Here is a 21,886-nt window from a genome sequence, read left to right as displayed (position 1 = left end):
TGTCTCTTCATTTTAAGCTCTGTATGGCTCGATGCCTGTGACACAGCAAGAGGAGAGCACAAGGCTCCACCAACTCCATTCTCTTCTTACATCTGCTGTAAGACTGTCACCACTCCACCTATCTTCAAAGAAATAAGCCAGTAAGCTAAGGGGACATTTGAAAAAGAAGTCCATTGCAACTGTGCAGTAATAATCTCAGTCTTATTCTTCCATGATCCTGTTGCACCAAGATCACTTCAGGACACTGCTAACATTTAAACCCTCATTTAAGGAGAATGGATTGGTAAAGAACAAGAGTCTACTCATGTATTTTTGATCGGTCCCTGCAAATGACATGCCATGGTTTTTTGTTTGTTTGTTTTTTTAACACTTAAAAATTAGACCAAATTTCAGAGATGTGATATATTTGCTCTGACCTGGATGTCAAAAATAAAGCTGAAGTCTTTTAATTGTGGAAGGATATTAGGTGATAACAGCGAAGGTCGCATTATGACCTGCACAACCGCAGCAGAGAAGTTCATTACCTCAGCTGTACAGAGAACTCAAAGAACCAATTTCCTAGTGGTCCCAAAAGACACAATGACTGACAGGAAGATAAATAGAGAACTACAGTTTTAAGAAATATGGATGATCTTTGAATTCAGAGGAAATATGAAAAACAGAAGGGCCTTTTACAGTATGAGTGAAATGCAAGCTTAAGAATAAAAGGAATAAATAGCAATAAATATTCAAATTAAACAAATATTTAAGCCAAGAGAAAAGTAAATTATTAAATCGTAATGTTCTCTAAATCTGGATTAGTAGAGACTGCTGCTCTTCATATGAAATTATACATCATCCTCAAAAAGAGCGTTTAAGTAAAACTGGAGAAATTGGATTGGCTCCCAGTAAGAGGAATATTTCATTTTTGATTCTGATAATATTAACTGAAACCTACGTTTTAAGGAGGAAAAAGAAAAAAAGAACTGATATGTTTATAGAACATAAACATAGAAAATCAAAGGAAATATTGCCAAATTTTGCCTGCTAGAAAATAAACACAAAAAAAGAAAACTTTGACTATTTATTCATTTAGATTTCTCTGAATGCTTCTTTTTCCCTTTGATAGCAGCGTTAAAGACAACATGGAGTGGTAAGAAAGTGCATAAATCAGTTGCTTTTAGATATTTCTCAACATAAATTCCAAACGAAAAAAATCCTACTGTTCATTCCTTTCTGATAGATATGAAAACCAATGGAAACCAATGGAAAACCAATGGAAGATATTGTTCCATGTCTTACAATTTCAAACGTCCCAATGGTTGCATTGTCCCATCTATGTGTGTCTATTTTTAGATGAGATTTGTCTTCAGAAGGAGCGGAGAAAAATATTCACAAGATCTGTGGGTTAATTCTATCATGTAGGAATGAATAAAGCTTAACGGTACCTTAGAGCAAAATATGGTATCTTTTTTATTTAAGATATCTGTTATTTGTTTATTTATGTTGTGCTTCTGTTATTTAGATATTTGCATCACAGGATATAAAATTATTTAAAGTAACAATGATTATACATGAGGAAATATTTTTTCATATTTAGTTGTTAACTTTCATTTCTTTTTTAAGATTTTTTTTTTTGTGCATGTCTTTTTAAGTTTGTTGTTGTTGTTTGGTTTTTTCTTGGGGGGGGGGGAGGGAGGGGGTGTTGTCACATTGTCTGTATTTTGGATAGGGTTGCAGGATAAAAAACAGACCTTGGAAAAATGTAGATTGATTGGATATAGCCAACTACAGAATATAGCAATAAAGTTACTGTAGAAATCCCATGCTCATTAATAGCAATCATCATCTCTATAAATCAGGCTAGACCTTACCTATGTCAACCATGTGCTCCAAAATAAATGACACATGGTCCTGGCAAGGATTATGAGAAAAGTGCAGTATTCTTTTGGTTTCATAAAATAAGGTAGAAAGAACTAAGCCTATTCTGTGCAGAACAACAGCAAACTTTGGTTCATGATGACAAATTTCGTTTTAAATCTGGCAGGCTGTGTCATTCATCCACCCCTCTAAGCCAAAAGCTGTTAGAGAAAGGTGAATTGCTGTGACCATCTCATCAGAAAAATAAGGAAAAGAATAGCATTACTGCCATAGACAAAGTAATAAAGCATTATGCTTTTTCTCAGCCTCAACCATTCCACTCACATGTTCCTTAGCACAGCTGATTCACAGCTGAAGAAAGGGTAGGTCCTTTATCTTCTGTTTCCTTCTAGAACTACTAGATTTCTCACATTTCTATAATTAATATGGTTACTGTTCCATATATGCTCATTCTCTATTGCTAGTCCAGAGGCAGGAACTCCTCCTGTCCAAAATGCGTGAAAGCAGAATTCATCAGAGACAGCAAACAGACACGATCAAAACACAGTCTGTTTTGGTGAAAACATGAAAGAGTTCTCAGAATTAAACCAATGTAAACAGTGTCTTGAGCTAGGCACAAGTGGACATTGGAAGTGTGCAACTAATTATATTAACATCACTTTATCCAGCTTAATTTACAGAAGGGATGTTTTCAACATATTATACTTGTTGAATGAGTCTAAAATATATACATATATATTTTGTACATCCATTACCTATAAAGTAAAGTAGCAGTTGGTAACACATAATTCATTTTAGAATTTGAAATAAAATATATTTCCCTCAAAGAAAATTTCTACTCTGCTTCAATAGCAACTATTAGGAAAAGATAAGTAGACAGATTTTGTGCTGTGATCCAAAGATAAGCAAATCTGAATTCTTGAACTGAATGGTCTAATAAGGATTGTCTCCTCCCCCTCTCCTTTAAGAATAAAGCAATAATTTCAAGTTAGTCTCAACCCTCCATGCAGGGCATGATGAAAATGAGCAAGAAAGCACTTAAACATTGAAGCAGACCATACAATAGCACCACAGCATATTCAAATTATGAATTTTTACTGTACAGTCCAGCTAAGAGGCTTGCTCATTTGCAACATGTACTGCTGAATTCGCATGCTAGTAATGAAATGCTAGGAGGGGAGGTACCTTTGTGCTGAGACATATTAGAGATTTGTAGGAATAGAATGGAAATTTCTACATGTAAATGAAATAAGCGAAGTCAGCTAACCAACATAATAACCCACTCTTTAGTGTTTCTGTTTCAAAATACCCTCTTCAAAGGACTCGCAATTTATTTCAGAGTCCATAAGGGAATAATCAAAAGAAACAATGCCAAAAGCCATGCGATGTTTCTTACTAAAATTGAGCATAAAACAGCATAAACAAAGTCTCTCCGCATGTCTGATTAAGAGCACTTAATTACAATGGTCTAGAAGAGTTCACTTTGTGCAAAACAAATTTCCAGTGGGAAAGATGAAACCAAATTTTTTAAAAAAATCATTGTCTGGGTGGGGATTTAATTCACTGAAGAAACATGGCAAAATACAAAGCAAGCAAGATCTGAAGGCAGACTGGGGCAACAGTAGACCTCTTCCAGAATTCAACGGTTCATGCCAAGAATCTGTTTCCTTATGAAATCCCCATCTAATTTTACAATAAATTTTGCTGCAAACTCATGTCTGCTTTTTACTGCATTAGAATAAATGAAGTAGGAAGCTGAAGAACAAATTCAAAAGTGTTCCTCAGATGACACGTACCAGAAAAAAAGTATTTAATGAAGTACCCTAACAGGCACTTTAGCTCTCTTTTTTGGAGAGACATCAAGCACTGAAGGTGTTGGAATTATTGTACATCTTTCATTCAAACACTATTTGCAGGGATCAATTTTTCCCTTGAAATGATCCATTCCACTTAGGATGCAAACAGCTGTTATTCATTCAACAGCTTCACCCAAAAGAAGGGATTTTAAAGGACACATTTAGGTATTTTCCGCAGTCCTATAACCATGAACATCATAATCAAAAGTAAACCTAAAAAACAAAGGATTCTTGTCATCTTGCAGAAGTAGTAACACCACCATAGTTAATTACAACCCTTTCATATGGCTTTTCTTCCTCAGCGGTCTATAGCTGATGAAAATACACTGTGCCAAGAAAAGGAAGAGAGGCAATTTAACATTTATAATCCTTCTGACTAATCTCTTTGTTACCAGTTAGATGCATGACGTTCATCCAAGACTCTCACTTCATGGTAGTCTCACCACAGGATCTTCAGACTCACAGAGGCCATTGCAGGCACCTGCCATAAAATCATAGAATGGCTTGGGTTGGAAGGGTCCCCAAAGATCATCAATTTCCAACTCCCCTGCCACATGCAGGGCCACCAACCTCCAGATCTGGTACCAAACCAGGCTGCCCAGGGCCCCATCCAACCTGGCCTTGAACACCTCAAGGGATGGGGCATCCACAGCCTCTCTGGGCAGCTGTTCCAGCACCTCACCACTCTTTCTGTGAAGAACTTTCCCGTCATCTAATCTAAACCTGCCCTCCTTGAACTTGAAATCATTCCCCACATACATCGTGTCCATTTTCTCCCTTTTCCCCCATTCCTACATCCTGTAGTTACCATAGGCACACAATACAGGATCCACCAGGCAGAACACACAACTGTGTGTTATTTGAGGTACTTCTTAGCTGGAAGAACTAGCTATGACAGGCAGTTGTATTTGCCTTTCCAAAACCATTTAAAACAGCGAGCATAAATAGAAATCAAAGTCAGGTTCTTGGGTTGTTTTTGCTGTTTTTGTTGTTGTCGTTTGAACTAATGATCTCTTCATTAGAGTCAATATATTTACTTGGTTTCCTGAAACTTTTCTCTAGGCATTAATTCATACAAAAAAAATCTATCTTATCTAAAAAACTGTGACCTGAAATCTAACACAAATCCTCACTTTCTAGAATCTAGCATTCTTTCAGTTCTTCTGCAATCCTCGTATACATTCTTCATTTTAATTAAAGGTAATACTAACAATAAACAATGGAAAAGTTTCCACATCACTTCCCAACAGCATTAATTCTCAATAAAGACTTCCAGCTTGAAACCAATTTGTCTAGTGGATGATAGCATGCATACCTTGAAGCCTTCCCCATCTGTCTTGTGAAATTAAAGTTAGCAAACTCTTCAAATGTGAAACATTGGTGGTTTCAAAAACTGTGCAAAAAGTGCAAGATTCTATAGACAGCAAAATTAGCAAAAAGCAATGGCATGGTAAAAAACAAAAATAAAATTTCTATTAGACAGAGGTATCAATAATTTTCAAGGATCTTTCATGATGAAACAACTGTGGAAAAAATTGTTAAAATGGACAACAGTATATTAATAGCGGACATCATGAGGTAAAAGCATTTAATTATATCATTTAATATGTATATCATATATCATTTAATCTGTACCATTCAACTCACTCAAAGGATTCATTGCTTTTACCTACATTTTTCACAGGAGGATAGAAGTATACTGAAGCATTCTCAGCAAAATATTCCTTGTGTCTATACATAATTCGAACATGTCCTTTGTGATACAAAGATTTATGAGCTAGATTTTCAATACTGTAAGTTACTCCTTCCTTTTTCCCTTCAACCTTCATCAAAAATAGGGACTACATTAACTAACCATGTTCTTAAGTTCGTGTAGTAGTCAGGAAATTTCTCTAATGTTAAGATTCTCCTTTATCACACAAAAAAGTTTCTTTCAACAATGCAATTGAACAGCTTATTATTTTAAAAACTTGTAAACTCAGATTAACACTAAAATATTTTCATTATTAGTCAAACTGACCAAGAAACTCCAGAATACATTAATCTTTGTCTAAAATTCATATTTTTATAAATATTGTGCCCGTGGTGCAGCACTTCAAAGGAAGATTCATAGAGAAATATTAAAAATTGGCATATGACTTATGATTATCTAGAAATATCCCCAGAATAGTTGCCTTTGAAAACATCACAACAATGACAATTTTTAAGTAACTAATTACTTCAATAAGTAATTTTCTCCCTTCTCCTCTTCTTAAATGAGCTGAAGTTATGGATTTCACCAACAGAAGTAGTTTGTATCATGATAATTTGAAAAGATAGCAGCACTAAAAAAGGCAAATATATTAATATTGCTAAGTATTTCAGATAAATTTTTCACCCTGTAATCAGCTCTTCAATTTAATAAAGGCTGTTCAGCAACTTTTATCACCAGCTATGCTTTAAAACTCTGGTTTTGAGTTGGTTGAGAAGTGTCCAGATTGTAGATGTAAACTATTACTGTTTTCTGCCTACTGTCATAGCGCTTATATCTTCATCAGTTTTAGTTATTTTAAGTACAAGTGTATCATTATTATTACCAAATTCACTGACCAAACAGCAAATGCTTTGCACAGATTTTATTGCAGGCTTTCATGATTGAAATACCCCTTTGGGTGCTACTCTTGCTCCATTGGTCAATACCCAGTACAAAATAGATCTTAATATTTGAGATGGGGCTATCAATCCCAGGGAATTATTTCATCTCTAACATTTGAGAGTCTCTCGTGGCTCAACTTACATATTTTATTATTCAATTCTGTCCTTTTAGTCCTGTATATATTCTCATAATATATTCTAAACCATTTTACTCTCCTCTGTGAGAATCACATGCTGTGCAAGAGACAAAATGTCCTTTTTCCTTCTTTCTTGAGCACTGTAGCTCCATTTCATTTCACCATGTGGCCACTTACCTGAAACGTGATGAGAAAAAATAAATTCTATCACTATTCTGCTGGAAAAGCCAGGGCTCAAGCTCTACGAGAAAATCATACATTCACAATGATCACTAGTATTGTATTTCAGAAGTTATCATCACATGGCAAATACCCTCCAATATGAATGCACAGAAGTAAAAATCCTTCCTGAGAGTTCCAGCACTGTAAGAAGAATGATTATTATCCAAGGGTCACTGAAGAGAAGAAAGAAGCTTATGTACTTAATGTCGTAGATTAGGATAGGATTTGATAAGTTACAAAACCAGACCATCTACAAGACAAGTAAAAAACATGAGAAAAAGCAGCTGTACAGGTGGGATTAAGAGAGAGAGACCTAAGCCTATCCAATGTTTCCCTTTTCACTGTCCACCCAACACTACAGTATATTTTTGCATCTGCTTAGCTTGCTTTGTGAGCTCAATCAAGGAACCAGGAGTAATCAGACAATCTTGCAAAATACATTTTCCTTTGTTCTTTTTGCTTTAATCAGACACCATTCAGTCTGTTATTCCATGTAATAACTAAACCCTTGACTATGTTTTTCATTAGATGAACTAAATCACAAGAATAAACTGTGTGTTGTCCCAAATATTCAACTCAGAATATCAAAACCTGAGAGTGATGGGGCAGGGTTGGGGGGTGGAACAAAACTGGAAGAACTACTGCCCACTGTTAATCCTCCTCACAACTCACGCAGTTACTCACCATTAAGATTTAAAAGTCATATCTTAAGTTATCTTCAGTTCTCTGGTAAAAAAAAAATAAATAAATACATTGTCCAATTTAATTAATCATCTAACTTTTCCTTCAGGTAAGTGAAAACAATACAGTATAAAGCATTTTTAATGTGCACAAAGGATGCATTGAAATATATATATATATATGTAAAAAGAAACTGTTGATTCTGCTGATGACTGCATCTTCCCTTCACGTAATGTAGCGAAATCACAGAAATTAGGCAGATAAAGCTTCCATCCAATTAATCTATTTTAAAATGAACTATGCTTGAAGCAATGCTGTTTTGTGCAGTAGCTAACAGGTAAGACCTTTAAATTCTGTGTTGTGAAAAAAATTTCTCAAAGATATTTTGGGGAGCACACATTGTTTTTCACAATTTCTCCAGCATAAATGATTTTTTTTTTCATTATTTTCTCACTGTTAGGGTAACTATAAAGCATGCTCCAGTAAACAAGGAGTTTAAAAAATACGTGATTTTCATTACCTCAGGAAAAACCTCCTTACTCAGAAATAACTCCTTTTTATAGCATCATGAGATATCTACTAAAATAAGTCAATGAAAAGATGTCACCGAGATTGAATTTTAATCATCAAAATAATCACTAAGAACACCTTCTTCATTTTCACCACTATTAAGCACATGGAATCTACAAGCAAGCAATTAGAGAACTAAAATTTTACTTTATATTCAAAGTTATGGCAACCTTCTCGTGACTTCTATGTCACAGTGCAAAATAACCCTAAATATACTGTGCTCAAAACTTAGACTTTGATGTGTCCCCAGACAATCAGTTTCCACAGAGTCTTGGAAATATGGTGTTCTTGCCCTCAGCTTGTGAGTCCCCAACTACTCCAGTGACATTATTATATATAGGACAGTAGGATTTGTACACACATACAGGGGCCTGGGTGAATCACCACCAACAACAAAAATCCACTCCAGAAATTAATAATCTTGGTTACAAGATCTTTAACAATCTGAGATTGTTATCTTTAACAATCTGAGATTGTTAAAGTAACCGTGAGGGGGGAAAAAAAACACCCAAATTTAAATATCAGGAAGATTTTAAAAAAAATGTTCAGCAAATGGTACAGAAATTATGTATCAACATTAAGAATATATATTTATTGTTACATATAGTCTATATGTATAAAAGGTGTTTCTTATATATCTGCACAGTAAGTTTCCTAACTGGATTTTGTAGTAAAAGACCTTGAAAAAATGTACTTCATGTGCAAATAACCTGTAATGGGAACCAAACAAAAGGACAACGGTCAGCATTATAAAAATACAGAAATCGTTCAGTTTTAAGTTTCATAAACATAAACTGTCTGGAAAAGAAAATGGTAAGATGTAAAAAGAAATACAGGTGTTAAAGCAGCCAAAGACAACTATACAGACATTTGGTTTTTATTTTTATAAAAAAAGATCAGATTTATTAGTGCCAATGTATGTTCATAATAAGGTAACAGAAACTAAGCTAATCTGAGTAGCAACTTACAAGAAAGGATATCAAAATAGTATTTCTTGTAGAGTGAAACATAATACTTTTAACTTGGTTCTTGCCAGCTAGAAGTCCCATTATCTGTCTATGAAGCCTTTAAAGAAAAGTTGCTACAGTCAAATGGAGTCCTGATAGAACTTGGCACATAAAGAAACAATTCAGTGTTCATCCATACAATACCTTTCACTCCCCTGAAGCAGCCATACATACAATACTTACATAAAGCATATACATTATGACTAAAGCCATGTATGGCCTAAAGCACATAGAATACCTCAGTTCTAAACGTAACATATCTCTACATCAAAAGCAAGTCACTGTGTATTTACAGGCAGATGATCTCATTCTGCAGATGGGGATTTTGCTTGAAGATCCTTCTATTAGCATATGCTAAAATGTCCAAGTCATTGACTTATTTATCAAATTAGAGGTGTATCCACAGGAAGATCTGTCTGATAGTGTGCGAGGATTCTAAGGCAATAGTAGTAGTTGTTCCACAGGACCAGTGCTGCCATTGCAACCTGCCCTCCCTCAGAGCAGCAAAGCCTTCCTTCTCTGGATTCAGCCAGGCATATTGAGACATTCATGATCTTGCAAGCTGTTGGCTCAAAAGTCTAAAACTTCTTGTTGGTTATTTTTGTTGCTGTTTTTAATGTTCACGGAATAGCACCATAGGAATTCACGCTCGATAAGAAACAAATCCAGGGTCCACTGTTTTGTTTTGCTTTTTTCATCATCACAGATACTCTTCCTTTCAGAAAAAAAAATATATATCTTAAGGAAACCTCCCACTTGGATACTACTATAGCTTCATTTCTGATTAGCTAAACAAGACAATTAGCTCATTAACAAAGAGGTCCAAAGAAATAAAGCTCTGCAGTGGCTCCAAGTGTACTGTTGAAAACAAATTCAGTAGGAGTTTCAGACAAAACTATATCTCATGGATACAGATTTGATTGATGATAGATTTTCATCTCAATCTATATTCTACGTTCAGTGCAAAATAAGAGCACATCATCAGACATAGCTTACTTAACCAGCAAATCTAACATTTTCAGATGCTTACATTGTTCAAATTCAGTTAACTAGTGATCGGTCAAGCTAACCATGACCAATGTAGCAGTTCAGTCTTCTCAGTCATAAGTAAAACAAAATACTCTTTATGTTTCAGAAGTAAGATTTTCCAGTTTCAAAATGCTGATAACCTGATACAACAGATGAACAGGTAAAAAGTACAGAGCAGTGTGGGAAACCTTCCAATTTCATATTTTCTTTCAAGTCTTTATACACACTGTCTGCAGGATATAAAGTTAAAGCAATTAGATATAAGGACAGCATTTTGAGTGCATGACCTGAAAAAGCTTTTCTTTTCTTTTCTTTTCTTTTCTTTTCTTTTCTTTTCTTTTCTTTTCTTTTCTTTTCTTTTCTTTTCTTTTCTTTTCTTTTCTTTTCTTTTCTTTTCTTTTCTTTTCTTTTCTTTTCTTTTCTTTTCTTTTCTTTTCCTTTCCTTTCCTTTCCTTTCTTTTCTTTTTTCTTCTGGACACCATACAACTGTCAGAAGGAAGAATGGTTTGTAGAGTCACCTCACTTGAACATAGTTGAATGTTCAGTTATCTATGACAAATGTCAAACCATGAACAAAAGCTTTCATATTCTCCTGGAAGTGTGCAAAGTCCTTTCACCACCTTTGCAGAGACAGTCAAGTACGGAGCCTGCACATCACCATCTTGTGTATTCCACTGGGATGAGTATTTATTTTTATTTTTCTGTCTCTGGTCTTGTAAGTCATCATTTCAATTGGACTCATATAAAACTTTTGTGCTAATAACTTCAGTTAAATAAAAAAGACGTGACTTCCTTTCCATTGTGCATTTGTCTTGCTCTCCTTCTCTTGAATAGAGGTTCTTGTGCTATTTTTTGGTGTGCACACTATCTGGGTATTTTATACTTCTGTATCGTATATGGAATCCTTTCTTGTTGATTGTATCATCAGTGTGAAAGTGAAGTAAAAGAGTTTCCCCTGCCGAATAGATTTCTTCTGGTGGCTAAAATAAATTAAAAAAAAAAAAAAAAACAGTAAGTAAATTATCTGTTGACCTAAATTCCTAAAAGTTAGACACCAATTTAAATCAAGATATTTGAATTTTTGTCTGCCAGCGGAAGTTCTATCCATTAAAATTTTGGGGGGTTTTACTAGTATCCAACCTTCCACAATCTTGAGCTCTGGACTGAACAGTATCTATACAAATGCTGTAAAAAACTTTTTGAAGCAATAGATGAGTACATTATAAATGCTTTCTGGGTACCTCTTCCCCATAAAATGTGACTTCACTCAAATATATGGAATTTGAATGTGTTAATTTTCAATACCAATGCATTTCTCTGTAAGGGAAAATGTTGCTAACTTTTCTAAAGGAACTGATATATGCTCCACTGTCAGCAACCTAAAACTTAATATACTATAACAATACTTTGTTTAATAAGTAGACAAGAATATTTACTGTGGAAAACATTTCAATGAAATACTTTCAAATGCCATACCTGTAAATTCCTTTAAAAAAAAAATGGATTCGATAATTTGTTATTTCACTATAAGATCTAGTAACTTAACCTCATCTCTCCTTATCCTTTTCCTTCCTATATCTTTTCCTTCTTTCTATTACTTTCTGTGGAAATAAAAAAGAAAAGCTTTAGTACTTGGTTACTTACCCCAGAACCACAAAATCGACCAAGCCTCATAGCTGTCTTATCGTGACCATCAAAGAGCTCCACATAATCATAACCACAGTCTGCCTCTTCTTCAACCTCAAAAGTCTGGAACATTAATTCAACTCGATAACCACGCTCTGCCACCAGGAGCCAGTCACAGTCTGCCTGAACCGGATAGTTGTTATCACCAAACTGAGCATGCGAGTACAGATCTTTGGGCTTGGTTTCAGCTTTCAACCGACCACCACACTCTGAAAATCAAGGGGGAAAAAGTAGACTAAGCTTATTCAGTGAAAATTATTATTATTTTTTTTTTTCCATAACAAAAGGATGCATAGAGTGGAGTACCATCCAGTATGAAGACAGACTCACTATTCCAATTTTTTCCTATCGCATCGTTTTCTCTTTTTTTTTTTTTAAATATCTAGAGACTTGAGTATATTTCATAATTTTCAAGTAAACTACTAAAAGACAGGGAAAACAAAAGTTATAAGGAAAATGGTACAAAAGGATGAACATTCTTCAGGTAGACACTTGAGAACAAGCCAAAAGCTCTAAGTGGGGTGTCCACCATTCAGTGGCATCAGCCTTTCCACGTGGGATTAATGACAGAAGTGGCAGGGACACGTCCGCTTTAGCAGATGCAGCTGGTGATCATCATGAGCTCATGCATGTGCCCTGTCTTACATAAGAGGGTCAGAATTAATCTTCGTGCTGTGCTTGGAGAATCAGCTCTTTACTAAAGAGCACAACTAACCTTGCTAGCTTGTTTGCAATGCAGTACATGGACAAGTCTTAGCAAAAAGATCCTGGCTTGGAAAAAAACTGCTACTACCAGCAAAAGTGTTGTAGTTGTGAAAGTCTTTCAAGCAACTCCTAAGCTGGAGATCCCTGCCCTGTGCCAAAGCCAAATTTTCATTATAAAACTCGGTTTTATACACAAGCATAAAACATGTCTTGCTTTCGAGTCTGTTTATAACTACTTAAAGGGTTTGTAATTTAAATAAGACTTTGTGGTGTAGTCCAGAACACTGTTCTTTAGCCAGCTTAAAGAAGAACAGAAACTGCTGGAAATCCACTGAATAACAGCACATAAATACAGATGCTATTTCTCTATCAATTCTATAAATTTTCATTGGCTATAATTAAAATTTGCTCATTATTGTAAATATGAATGAATATGAATGAATTCAATTTTTAAATTAATTTAAACAAAGGTGCTATGCATTTCCCAATTAAAGTGTCACTACAAGGTAATTTAAAAGAAAAAAACCTCACTTTTTAAGTTTACACGAAATGGGTGGAGGCTATTATTTGTAGCTATGAAAATTTCAATAAAAACAGCAGCAACATTTAGCTTTTGCCTTGGCTTCTTACCAAGAACAATCCACCCCTTACAATGCCTACAAAACCATCAAGTGCAAGAAACAAAGCCTGAGATTCACAAGTTAACATTTTATTTTTATAGATTATTGATCAGACAAGTCTAACTAAATTTTGACTGAATGCAGATATAGAAACTGGTTATTTTATTGTAATCCAAAACAAGCTGAAAGATTCAAGCATTTCTATGATTTGAAGAGAAAATTTGACTTCAGTGGCACTGACTTCATCCACACTAAAAATGACCAATTGCAATGCTGTATTGAAAGGAATCACACTTCAGCTGGGAAATGATCGTAAGATCACCAAAGTCACCATGGTTGGAAAAGACCTCTAAGATCATTCAGTCCAACCTATCACCAATATTTTCCCACTAAACCACATCCCTCAGTACAACACCTAAAAGTTTCTTGAACATCTCCAGGGACGATGACTCTATCCCCTCCCTGGGCACTCTATTCCAGCACCTGAATACTCTTGGAGAAGTATTTCCTAACGTACAACTTGAATCTCCCCTGGCACAACTTGAGACCATTCCCTCTAGTCTTATTGCTAGCTACATGGAAGAAGAGGTTGCCTCTCACGTCACCACAACCTCCCTTTGGATAGTTGTAGAGGGTGATAAGGTCTCCCCTGCGCCTCCTCTTCTCGAGACTGAACAATCCCAGCTCCCTCAGCCACTCCTCATAAGGCCTGTGCTCCAGACCCCTCACCAGCTTTGTTGCCCTTCTCTGAACTCACTCCAGGATCTCAATGCCTTTCCTGTAGTGAGGGGCCCAAAATTGAATGCAGTATTTGAGGTGCAGCCCTAGAGGGATGATCACTTCTCTACTCCCGCTGACAACACTATTTCTGATACAAGCCAGGATGCCACTGGCCTTCTTGGCCACCTGGGCACACTGCTGGCTCATGTTCAGACGAGTGTCAATCAATACCCCCAGGTCCACTTCCTCTACAGTCTTCCAGCAACCCTGCCCCAAGCCTGTAATGTTGCCTGGGGTTGCTGAGGCCAGCTTCTCCAAGACAATACTGTGGGAGACAGTGTAGAAAGCTTTGCTGAAGTCCAGCTAGGCTGTGTCAACAGCTTTTCCCTCATCCACCAGACAGGTCACTCAATCACAGAAGGAGACCAAGTTGGTCAAGCAGGACCAGCCTTTCATGAACCCGTGCTGGCTAGGCCAGATCCTCCAGGTGTCCTTCATGTGCCGTGCGACTTCCCTCAAGATGATCTGCTCCATAACCTTTCCTGGCACCAACATCAGGGTGAAAGGCCTGTAGTTTCCTTGATCCTCTTTACAATCGTTCTTGCAAATGGGAGTCACACTAGCAAGTCTCCAACGCTCCAGTTGACCAGGAACACTGATAGATGATGGAAAGCAGCTTGGCTATCACCTCCACCAGCTCCCTCAACACCCCTGGGTGAATCCCAGCCAGACCCCATGGACTTGTGGCACTCCAGGAGGAGTAGTAGGTCTCTGATAGTTTCCACCTGAATCATGAGGAGTTTATTCTTCTCCCCATCCAACACTTCCAGGTCAAGGGGGAGAGTACTCCCAGCATATATCAGGGAAGTTTAAGTGCCCCCATGAGACCAAAGGGTGACAACAGTGCAACTTTTGCCAGCTGTTTATAGAATGCCTCATCTGCCTCTTCATCCTGGTTAGGCAGACTATAACAGTCCCCCACCAGGATGTCTGCCTTGTTGGCCCTGCCCCTGATCCCTACCCCAAGAGACTCAACCTTATCATTCTCAGACCCAAGCTCAACATCAAATCACTCTCTAACACAGAGAGCCGCACCACCACCCCTTCTGAAGAGCTTGTAGCCATCCATTGCAGCACTCCAGTCATGGGAGCAATCCCATCATGTTTCTGTAATGGCAACTAACTCACAGTTTGCCTGCCACACCATGGCATCCATCTCCTCCTGTCCATAGTCCATGTTGTGTGCATTGGTTTAGATGCATTTCAGCTGAGCCTCATGCCTCACCCCCAGTCCTGTCACTGTTCCTTAAGCTCATCTCTAATAGGCCTGGTTTTATTTCCTTCCACCTTCATACCTACTCTAAAGCCCTCTCAATGAGTCCTGCCAGCTGCTGAGCTAGGATCTGTTTTCCCCTTTGAGACTGGCAAGACCCTTCCGCAGCCATCAGGCCAGGTGCCAAGTAATGACGACAATAATGAGCAAATCATTATTTTTTAAAAAATGTGTTTTTTCTTAACAAGCAAATGAATGAGTCCAAACAGGAAATATGAATAATGTAAGTAATCTAATCTGTTTATGCATGATCTATTATTGAATCTCATTTTTTAAAATCCCACTTTAAAAGACATAAAATAAAAGGCACATATTAAAGAAAACATGCAAAATGAGATACTTCAACCGTTTATTTCTCACTGTTACTCTTACTAACTGATTATTTTTTCCTTTTTTCAGTATTTGATTTCATTTACGTTTTTATGACTTCGTTTTCTTGACTGGAGTGTTGCCAACGCTAAGAACATCTCCCTGCTTCAGACACAGAACAGCTGCTAAAGAAGAAAATGTTTAATGAACTGTCTGCATTGTTTCCTTCTTTTTGCTACAGTGGACATGACTTTAAAGGAAAGTTGTTGCCATACCAGCAACTGCAGAAAATGGCTATTCCCTTTCATAGAATGGTTTGGGTTGGCACAGACCTTAAAGATCATCTAGTTCCAATCACGTGCCGCAAGCAGATGTGCTTCTCACTAGACCAGGTTGCCCAAAGAGATTCTTCAGCCCTCTGATCATTCCTGTTGCCTCCTCTTGACTCTCTCTACCATGTCCTTGTTATTTCCGGGGCGCCCACAGCAGAACACGTTTCCTTTGCCCTACTCCCGTGGAATATAGCCTTTTACTATTTTAGAATAACATATCCTAAAAGTCCCATTTTAGAAATTCAAAGTTATTTTTTTCCTTTCTTAAGGACTAAGTTGTACTTTCAAGAAACTACTTTTGCAGTGCTGCATTAGCCTGTATGACACAGACTACAATGGGGCTGCATCACAGGGCAGTGCCAGACAGCTGGTTTTAGTCTAGGTACCATTACCTGTACTGGTCATCAAAGAGTTTTGCAGGTGTATCTGTTGTGCTGAAAAAGCAATGTACATATCTGATTGTACACAAATATGTCTGACCTGTAAAGTATTATTTTTATAATAGCTTCAGATGGGAGAATTTTTTTAGATCAGTTAAGAAACACAAACATTTTAGGTATCTCTTGAGGTCTTTTAGGTTCTCTCAGACTTCTTACAATGTTAACAGAAAATGGAGCAGTAGTCTCTTGACTGAAAAGCTGGATAGATGGAAAAAGGTTTAAGCTTCAGGTTAAAACCCACTACCTCCCACTCCACCTGAACAAGTGAAACAAGAATATAACTTAGATACAGCATTGCCATACTGAATTCTCAGAGCCACTGTAGTAGCGAATTAAAAGCTTAAACTCAGAGACATCTGAGATACCCAGATTTGTTCCAGGGTTGGCAGATAAGAATAGGACCTACAGCAGATCTGGAACCTCCTGCAACAGCAACTTGGCAACATAAAAAAGGCTGTCTAGAATATCCAGGTGTTTAAGCAACCAAATCACTCCTTAAGCAGTGATTTTAAAATTTTCTGCTGGGAGGACATTTATAAATTCCTTCTTAATGAATTTCCCTTCTATGTTACATTTCAGAAACAGCATTTTGTAAGTTTCGCTCTACCTGAGGAAAGTCTTTTTATTCAATCTGTTTCTTGATTCTTCACTGCTGCTATATAGTTCTATCCAGAAAAGAATAAGAAAATAAAATCCATAGTTTAAACACTTGTTAGATTCATTAATGAATGCGTCCAAAGCATGCAGGTAATATTCCTATGGAACAACTGTTTTGGCCTCAAAGCTGCAAGATTTGAGCTGTCTCTCATTCAGGCAGTTCACCAAAGATCATACTAATGACATGCTGCTCAAGCTAATGAGCATTCTGTACAACAGCAGAGTAGAGAAATAAATGTCCTAGTTCTCCTTTACGAGGCAAACTTCATAATTTTTACAGCATTCTTAAGAACTGGACAGATTTCATTCTCCAGACTTACTCAGAAGAGCACTATTATGCTTGCCTAGGAAGTTTTTATAGTTAAGGCATATAAAACTCAGCACTTTTATTCAGTAATTTCACACCAGCTGTTTCTAACAAGACTTCTGACCTTTAATTACTTACCTCACAGTAATTTAACAAATGAGTAATTGTTACCATTTCTATCTAGTTTTCTGCTGAGGGAAAGGGTTACTCAGGTAGGGAATGCTAACAAAGATGTTTGTAAAACAGGCTCTTCAACAAGAAAAACATAAATTGAATGACAGGTAGTTAAGCTTTTCCCTTTCCAGGCCCAGATCATGAAAAGTGAAAAACAGTGCATATGCTGTCTCCCACTGCTTTTCTCTGAGAATTAAATTAATACAGGTTTAGAATTATTCTTAACAAAGGGGAAAAAAAAAAAAAAAAAAAAAGGGGAGAGAAAATGTTAACGCTGCTATACGAGGAATTTTCGGTCAAGCATTACACGTCGAGAAAAAAGTAAAAAAGTAAAAAGAAAGTGAAGGAATATACTGAGGTAGGAGGAGTGAAAATACAAAGAAACAAATGAAACAACACAAAAAAGCCAACCCCGCTTTACAGCAGGCAGGGGAAGTTCAGAGATTCAGCACTAGGGGCCACTGTAAGACAAACAACGCCAGCAAAATTACTCACACACATTGAAAATGCCCTTATCTATTAATGCAATTGCATTTCAATTTCAGTGATTTCTGACCAACAACAAAACTAAATGGTAAATGGGAAAGAAATTATTCTCCTAAGCTCTCTAGGCAATTTTTGGTATTGTTTTTCCTACTCTTCTTTTGCTTGTCTTTCCCTTTATAGCTCTGCAGGAAAGTAATAGCTGTTTATACAAAGCCCAGACTCTTGTTTAAGTTAGAACAAAAAGTAATAGAGGTGCATCACGTGCCTCAGTGAAGTACTGCTATTTAAAATACAATGAAAAGCTATTGAAACTTTAATAAACTAATGAATCCTGTGAAATATCTCTTAGACAAACTTATTTATATCAGATCTTGCTTAAAATTTTTTAATCATTTACTTAGAAAACTGAATGAGAAAGCAAGAAGGAGAAAAAGAAAAAAATGGGAGACAAAAAGAGAGAAAGAAACGTCTAAAATATTAGAGAATGTTTTCTGCAATCTCCAATTTTTCCTACCGTTTCATTAGTTTTTTTGTAACACTGTGTTATCTTTGAAATCATCCTGTTCCTATAAAAAGAAATGCTTGAATATCTTCCACTAAAGAATGAAAGGGAAGTTATTAGTAAGCCACATCCTGATATTCTGACCTGTAGAGTGTGTTGCTTGGAAGCCTTTCCTTTGAACTGATGCATCAGAAATAAAGCGGAGAAACATTTTGTTTCCAGTAGCAATGAGAGGCTCCGGTATCTTACTGCCACATAAACGTCCCAGAATTGGTGATTTTTCACTTTCACCATCAAACACTTCCAAGTGGTCATAGGCACATTCCTGATGTTGTTCTATCTCAAATTCATTGAAAGTCTGGGGGAAAAGAAGCAAAATGAGTCAATGCAGTACTGTATTTACAAGGTACATATGTAGTATGTTTCAGAACAGAAAGTAGAAACAACAGATTATAGCATTACTACTCCCACAACTCCATAGGTTTGAATCACATCTTTATAGCCAATGAATATCTGTTTTAGATCTAGAATGCTGTGGCCTTTCTTTAGAGTAACTATTCTTTGTAGGATTATTCCAAATTTCACAGAACATTTGAAACAGAGCAAAAAGCAGGAAGTCTTTTGGTGCCTCAGATAACTGAGGCCTTGGAGCATCTGTGAACTATAATACTTTTCTTTTTTTCTTAACCTCGTTTACAACCGAAGCCTTTGAGAATGACCCTTCCACATACCTGGCTACGTGTGATAATTTTAATTCCTAATCTATTATTAATGATGGAATTTCTATTATTACTACACTAACAATACTTCAAGCTGCATCCTTCATGCTAAGATCACATTTTTGCTACTGCAACTATGAAAAATGGGAAAATTATTTTGACTATATTTATAACATATAAAAAAATTAAACACTTCAGCAGACTACTTTGCTTTCTTCAGCTCTCCCAAGAAGATTCAGATTACTGCAACGGCCTGAACACAATGATAACAAACTACTTCATTTCAAATCTATGATGTTTCTTCTACACTTCAAAACATTTGTTTTAATTTCTGAGTTCCTAGGGATTCTCACAGTTTCTATGAATGCTCGAGGAAGCTTGTCAGGATAAATTCAGTTCTATTAAAAAATGCACATTGTGAGCCATTTGAAGTAGAGCCTGAGCAACAATCTCATAAAAATTTCTGGGATTTAGACTTCTTAGAGCATCTAAACAAAGGCATTTCCCAAATGTGTATGCTGCGCCCCACAGAAACTGTTAAAGCACAGAAAACTAACAGTTGATTTTCAAACAAGGAAGTGTGTCTTCCAGGACTGAACAAGTGGCAATAAATTTACGTTAAGAGAACATCTGAAAGACTTCAGATATGGCTTTTTGACCAGGGCCAAGTATGAACCTGATTAAAATGCTGGTACTTTCGCCTCTCTTACTGAGAATGTAACATACATACACAACTTTGTGATTTTTTTTGTGATTTTTTTTTTTTTTTTTACAAATAACCTGCTGTTCAAGGCAGAATTGAAAATATGAAAACACAAAGTAAAAGTGCTCTTGCGAGCACTCACACGGCTGAGTAATCATATAGCTACAAAATAAACAGACAAAAAATACCAAACAATTAAGAAGTTATATAAAAATACAAAACAAAACAAAAAAATCCCCTGCCAGTTACTGAACAAATATCATAATTAAGCATTAGACTTGGCACACCAAAGGAAATCCAACCTACAGAGTTCCTTGTGGAATCCAGCCAATACGAAATGTGATGATTTATATTTAACAGCTGATATAAAAGAAATATCAACTGATAACATATAAAGCCTTTTGCCCAAAGAACCAGAATAATAAAATAGTGCATAAGTTGCTCTGAAAGCAGTGCCTCCTATTTATTTCCATGGAAACTGCAACAGATACAAAGAACACAATAGCACCATTTGATAGAGCAAGTTCCCAGCTACAAAACAGATTTTTCAACATAGTCGCCACAATTAGCTGTGGATCTTCCCCAGAGATGAACAAGATCCTGCATGCCACTCTTGTAAAAATCTGCATGGCCATCCAGAACATGGCTTGTTTTCACATCGCTGTCACCACTGCGGAAACACAGCACCCACTGCCTCACTGTGCTCACATCCACTGTTTGGTCTCCACAAACATTCAGTACGGGCAGATGAATGTCAATAGGTGCCATTTTTTCCTCGTGGAAGAATTCAGTTCCACCCCTTTGCTTCATACACCCTCCCATGTCAGACATCATTTGTCAGACAAATTTTAATGGAATATTGGCAGGAAAGTTCAACCTCTACTGCCGTACCACTGACATCTGCCTCTGATGTCATGAGCCATCATCATAAAACAGGAGGCATTAGTTTTGGAGCAGCCTTCATATCTTCATTTTGTGAAAAGTGGAAAGTTGAACGAAACAGTAGACATAGGTTCACAGCACAGGAAACTCAGTGTTTTCTATTAAGGGAACAAAACTGCAGAAGCAGTGAAAGCAGCTGTACAGCAGTTCCTCCTGCTGCTCTTCAACTATTGTCAGATATCCTACTTCTATGGTGCCAAGTATGTACAATCCTTTATACCCAATAAAATTAAAAAAAAAAAAAAACACTAAAAAAAAACAAGTGAGACTAACTGTAAAGGAGTTATTTAAATACAGAATTGAGAGCAACAGATGTGATCCCGTTTCCATTTTTTTTAGTTTATCTACTTCTGATCAGCACAAACGTATCACTCACTAGAAAAAAACTTCTCACCATGAACTATAAGACATGTCTATTATTTTCAATTTTTTTTCTTTCCAATTATCACTGCAATTCCTAAACCATCAGGAAGACAGTGTATCTTATGCTGAGTCCCGCAAAGGAAAACAGAAAACATTTGTAAATCTGTTCAGTCTAGTTCTTAAGTCTAGAAATTATAAGTAGAATCAAAGAAAATGTATTTAAAAGGAAACACAAGTCTAATATTTTTATGCACTCTGAGAGAACCTTTGTTTTCTCTCTTTTTTCAGAGGTCAGTTCCTAGCTATGGACTACGAAGAGGCTTGTAAGAAAAGAACTAACATGAATTTCCTCTCCACTATTTAGTGTCAACAGTGTTCACAAATAACTCAATAAATTTGGAAATATAATTAAATCACACCTGGCCTTTCCTGGGACAAATACTTCTGAATATCTACTCCTCCACCATCACAGTCCCCACTTTGGTTGTCTTATTAGTGGGAATGGTACTCAGAAGTGTTACGTATAGTTTCTGAACAGCCAGCCTTTCTATCTATCTATAGCACTTACTGGGTTGATATGTTGGTGGCACTTACAGACAGCTGCCTGAAAGGGACACTTAAGCCTGTCTCTTATAAACATCCGGCTGATTAACCTAAGAAAATTTCTCTCTGATACAGCTATGTTCAAAGCCATCTTTATCTGCACGTTTCATTTAAAAATTCAGAAGTGCATTTCTTTTTTTTTTTTTTTTTTTTTTCCCCTCCATTGCCTTCTTAATTACGCCAAATGCTTAACTCTACCCTTCTCAGGAAAAGACTTCAGTGATTATCAGAGTGAGAACAATCAGAAGTGATTAGTTTCTGCACAGACAGCCCCCTCAGAAAATGAAAC

At 36.5% G+C, this 21,886-nt stretch overlaps 1 protein-coding gene across 4 annotated transcripts in view; it reads right to left on the bottom strand.

Annotated features, from left to right (window-relative positions):
* Positions 1-10,453: 10,453 nt before the first annotated feature.
* Positions 10,454-21,886, bottom strand: part of TLL1 (tolloid like 1) — a 132,242-nt gene continuing 120,809 nt past the window's right edge. For all 4 annotated transcript variants that reach the window (XM_085222038.1, XM_085222039.1, XM_085222040.1 and 1 more), the window contains 3 exons: positions 18,412-18,625; positions 11,641-11,891; positions 10,454-10,976 (listed from right to left, as the gene is read on the bottom strand). In XM_085222038.1, coding sequence (XP_085078164.1) covers positions 10,842-10,976; positions 11,641-11,891; positions 18,412-18,625 — 600 coding nt within the window. In that variant the 3' untranslated portion in view covers positions 10,454-10,841. The remainder of the gene's footprint in view (positions 10,977-11,640; positions 11,892-18,411; positions 18,626-21,886) is intronic.

Source organism: Meleagris gallopavo, chromosome 4, assembly GCF_905368555.1.
Source record: "Meleagris gallopavo chromosome 4, MGAL_WU_HG_1.1, whole genome shotgun sequence".
NCBI lineage: Eukaryota > Metazoa > Chordata > Aves > Galliformes > Phasianidae > Meleagris > Meleagris gallopavo.
This window is presented reverse-complemented; position numbering and strand designations above follow the sequence as displayed.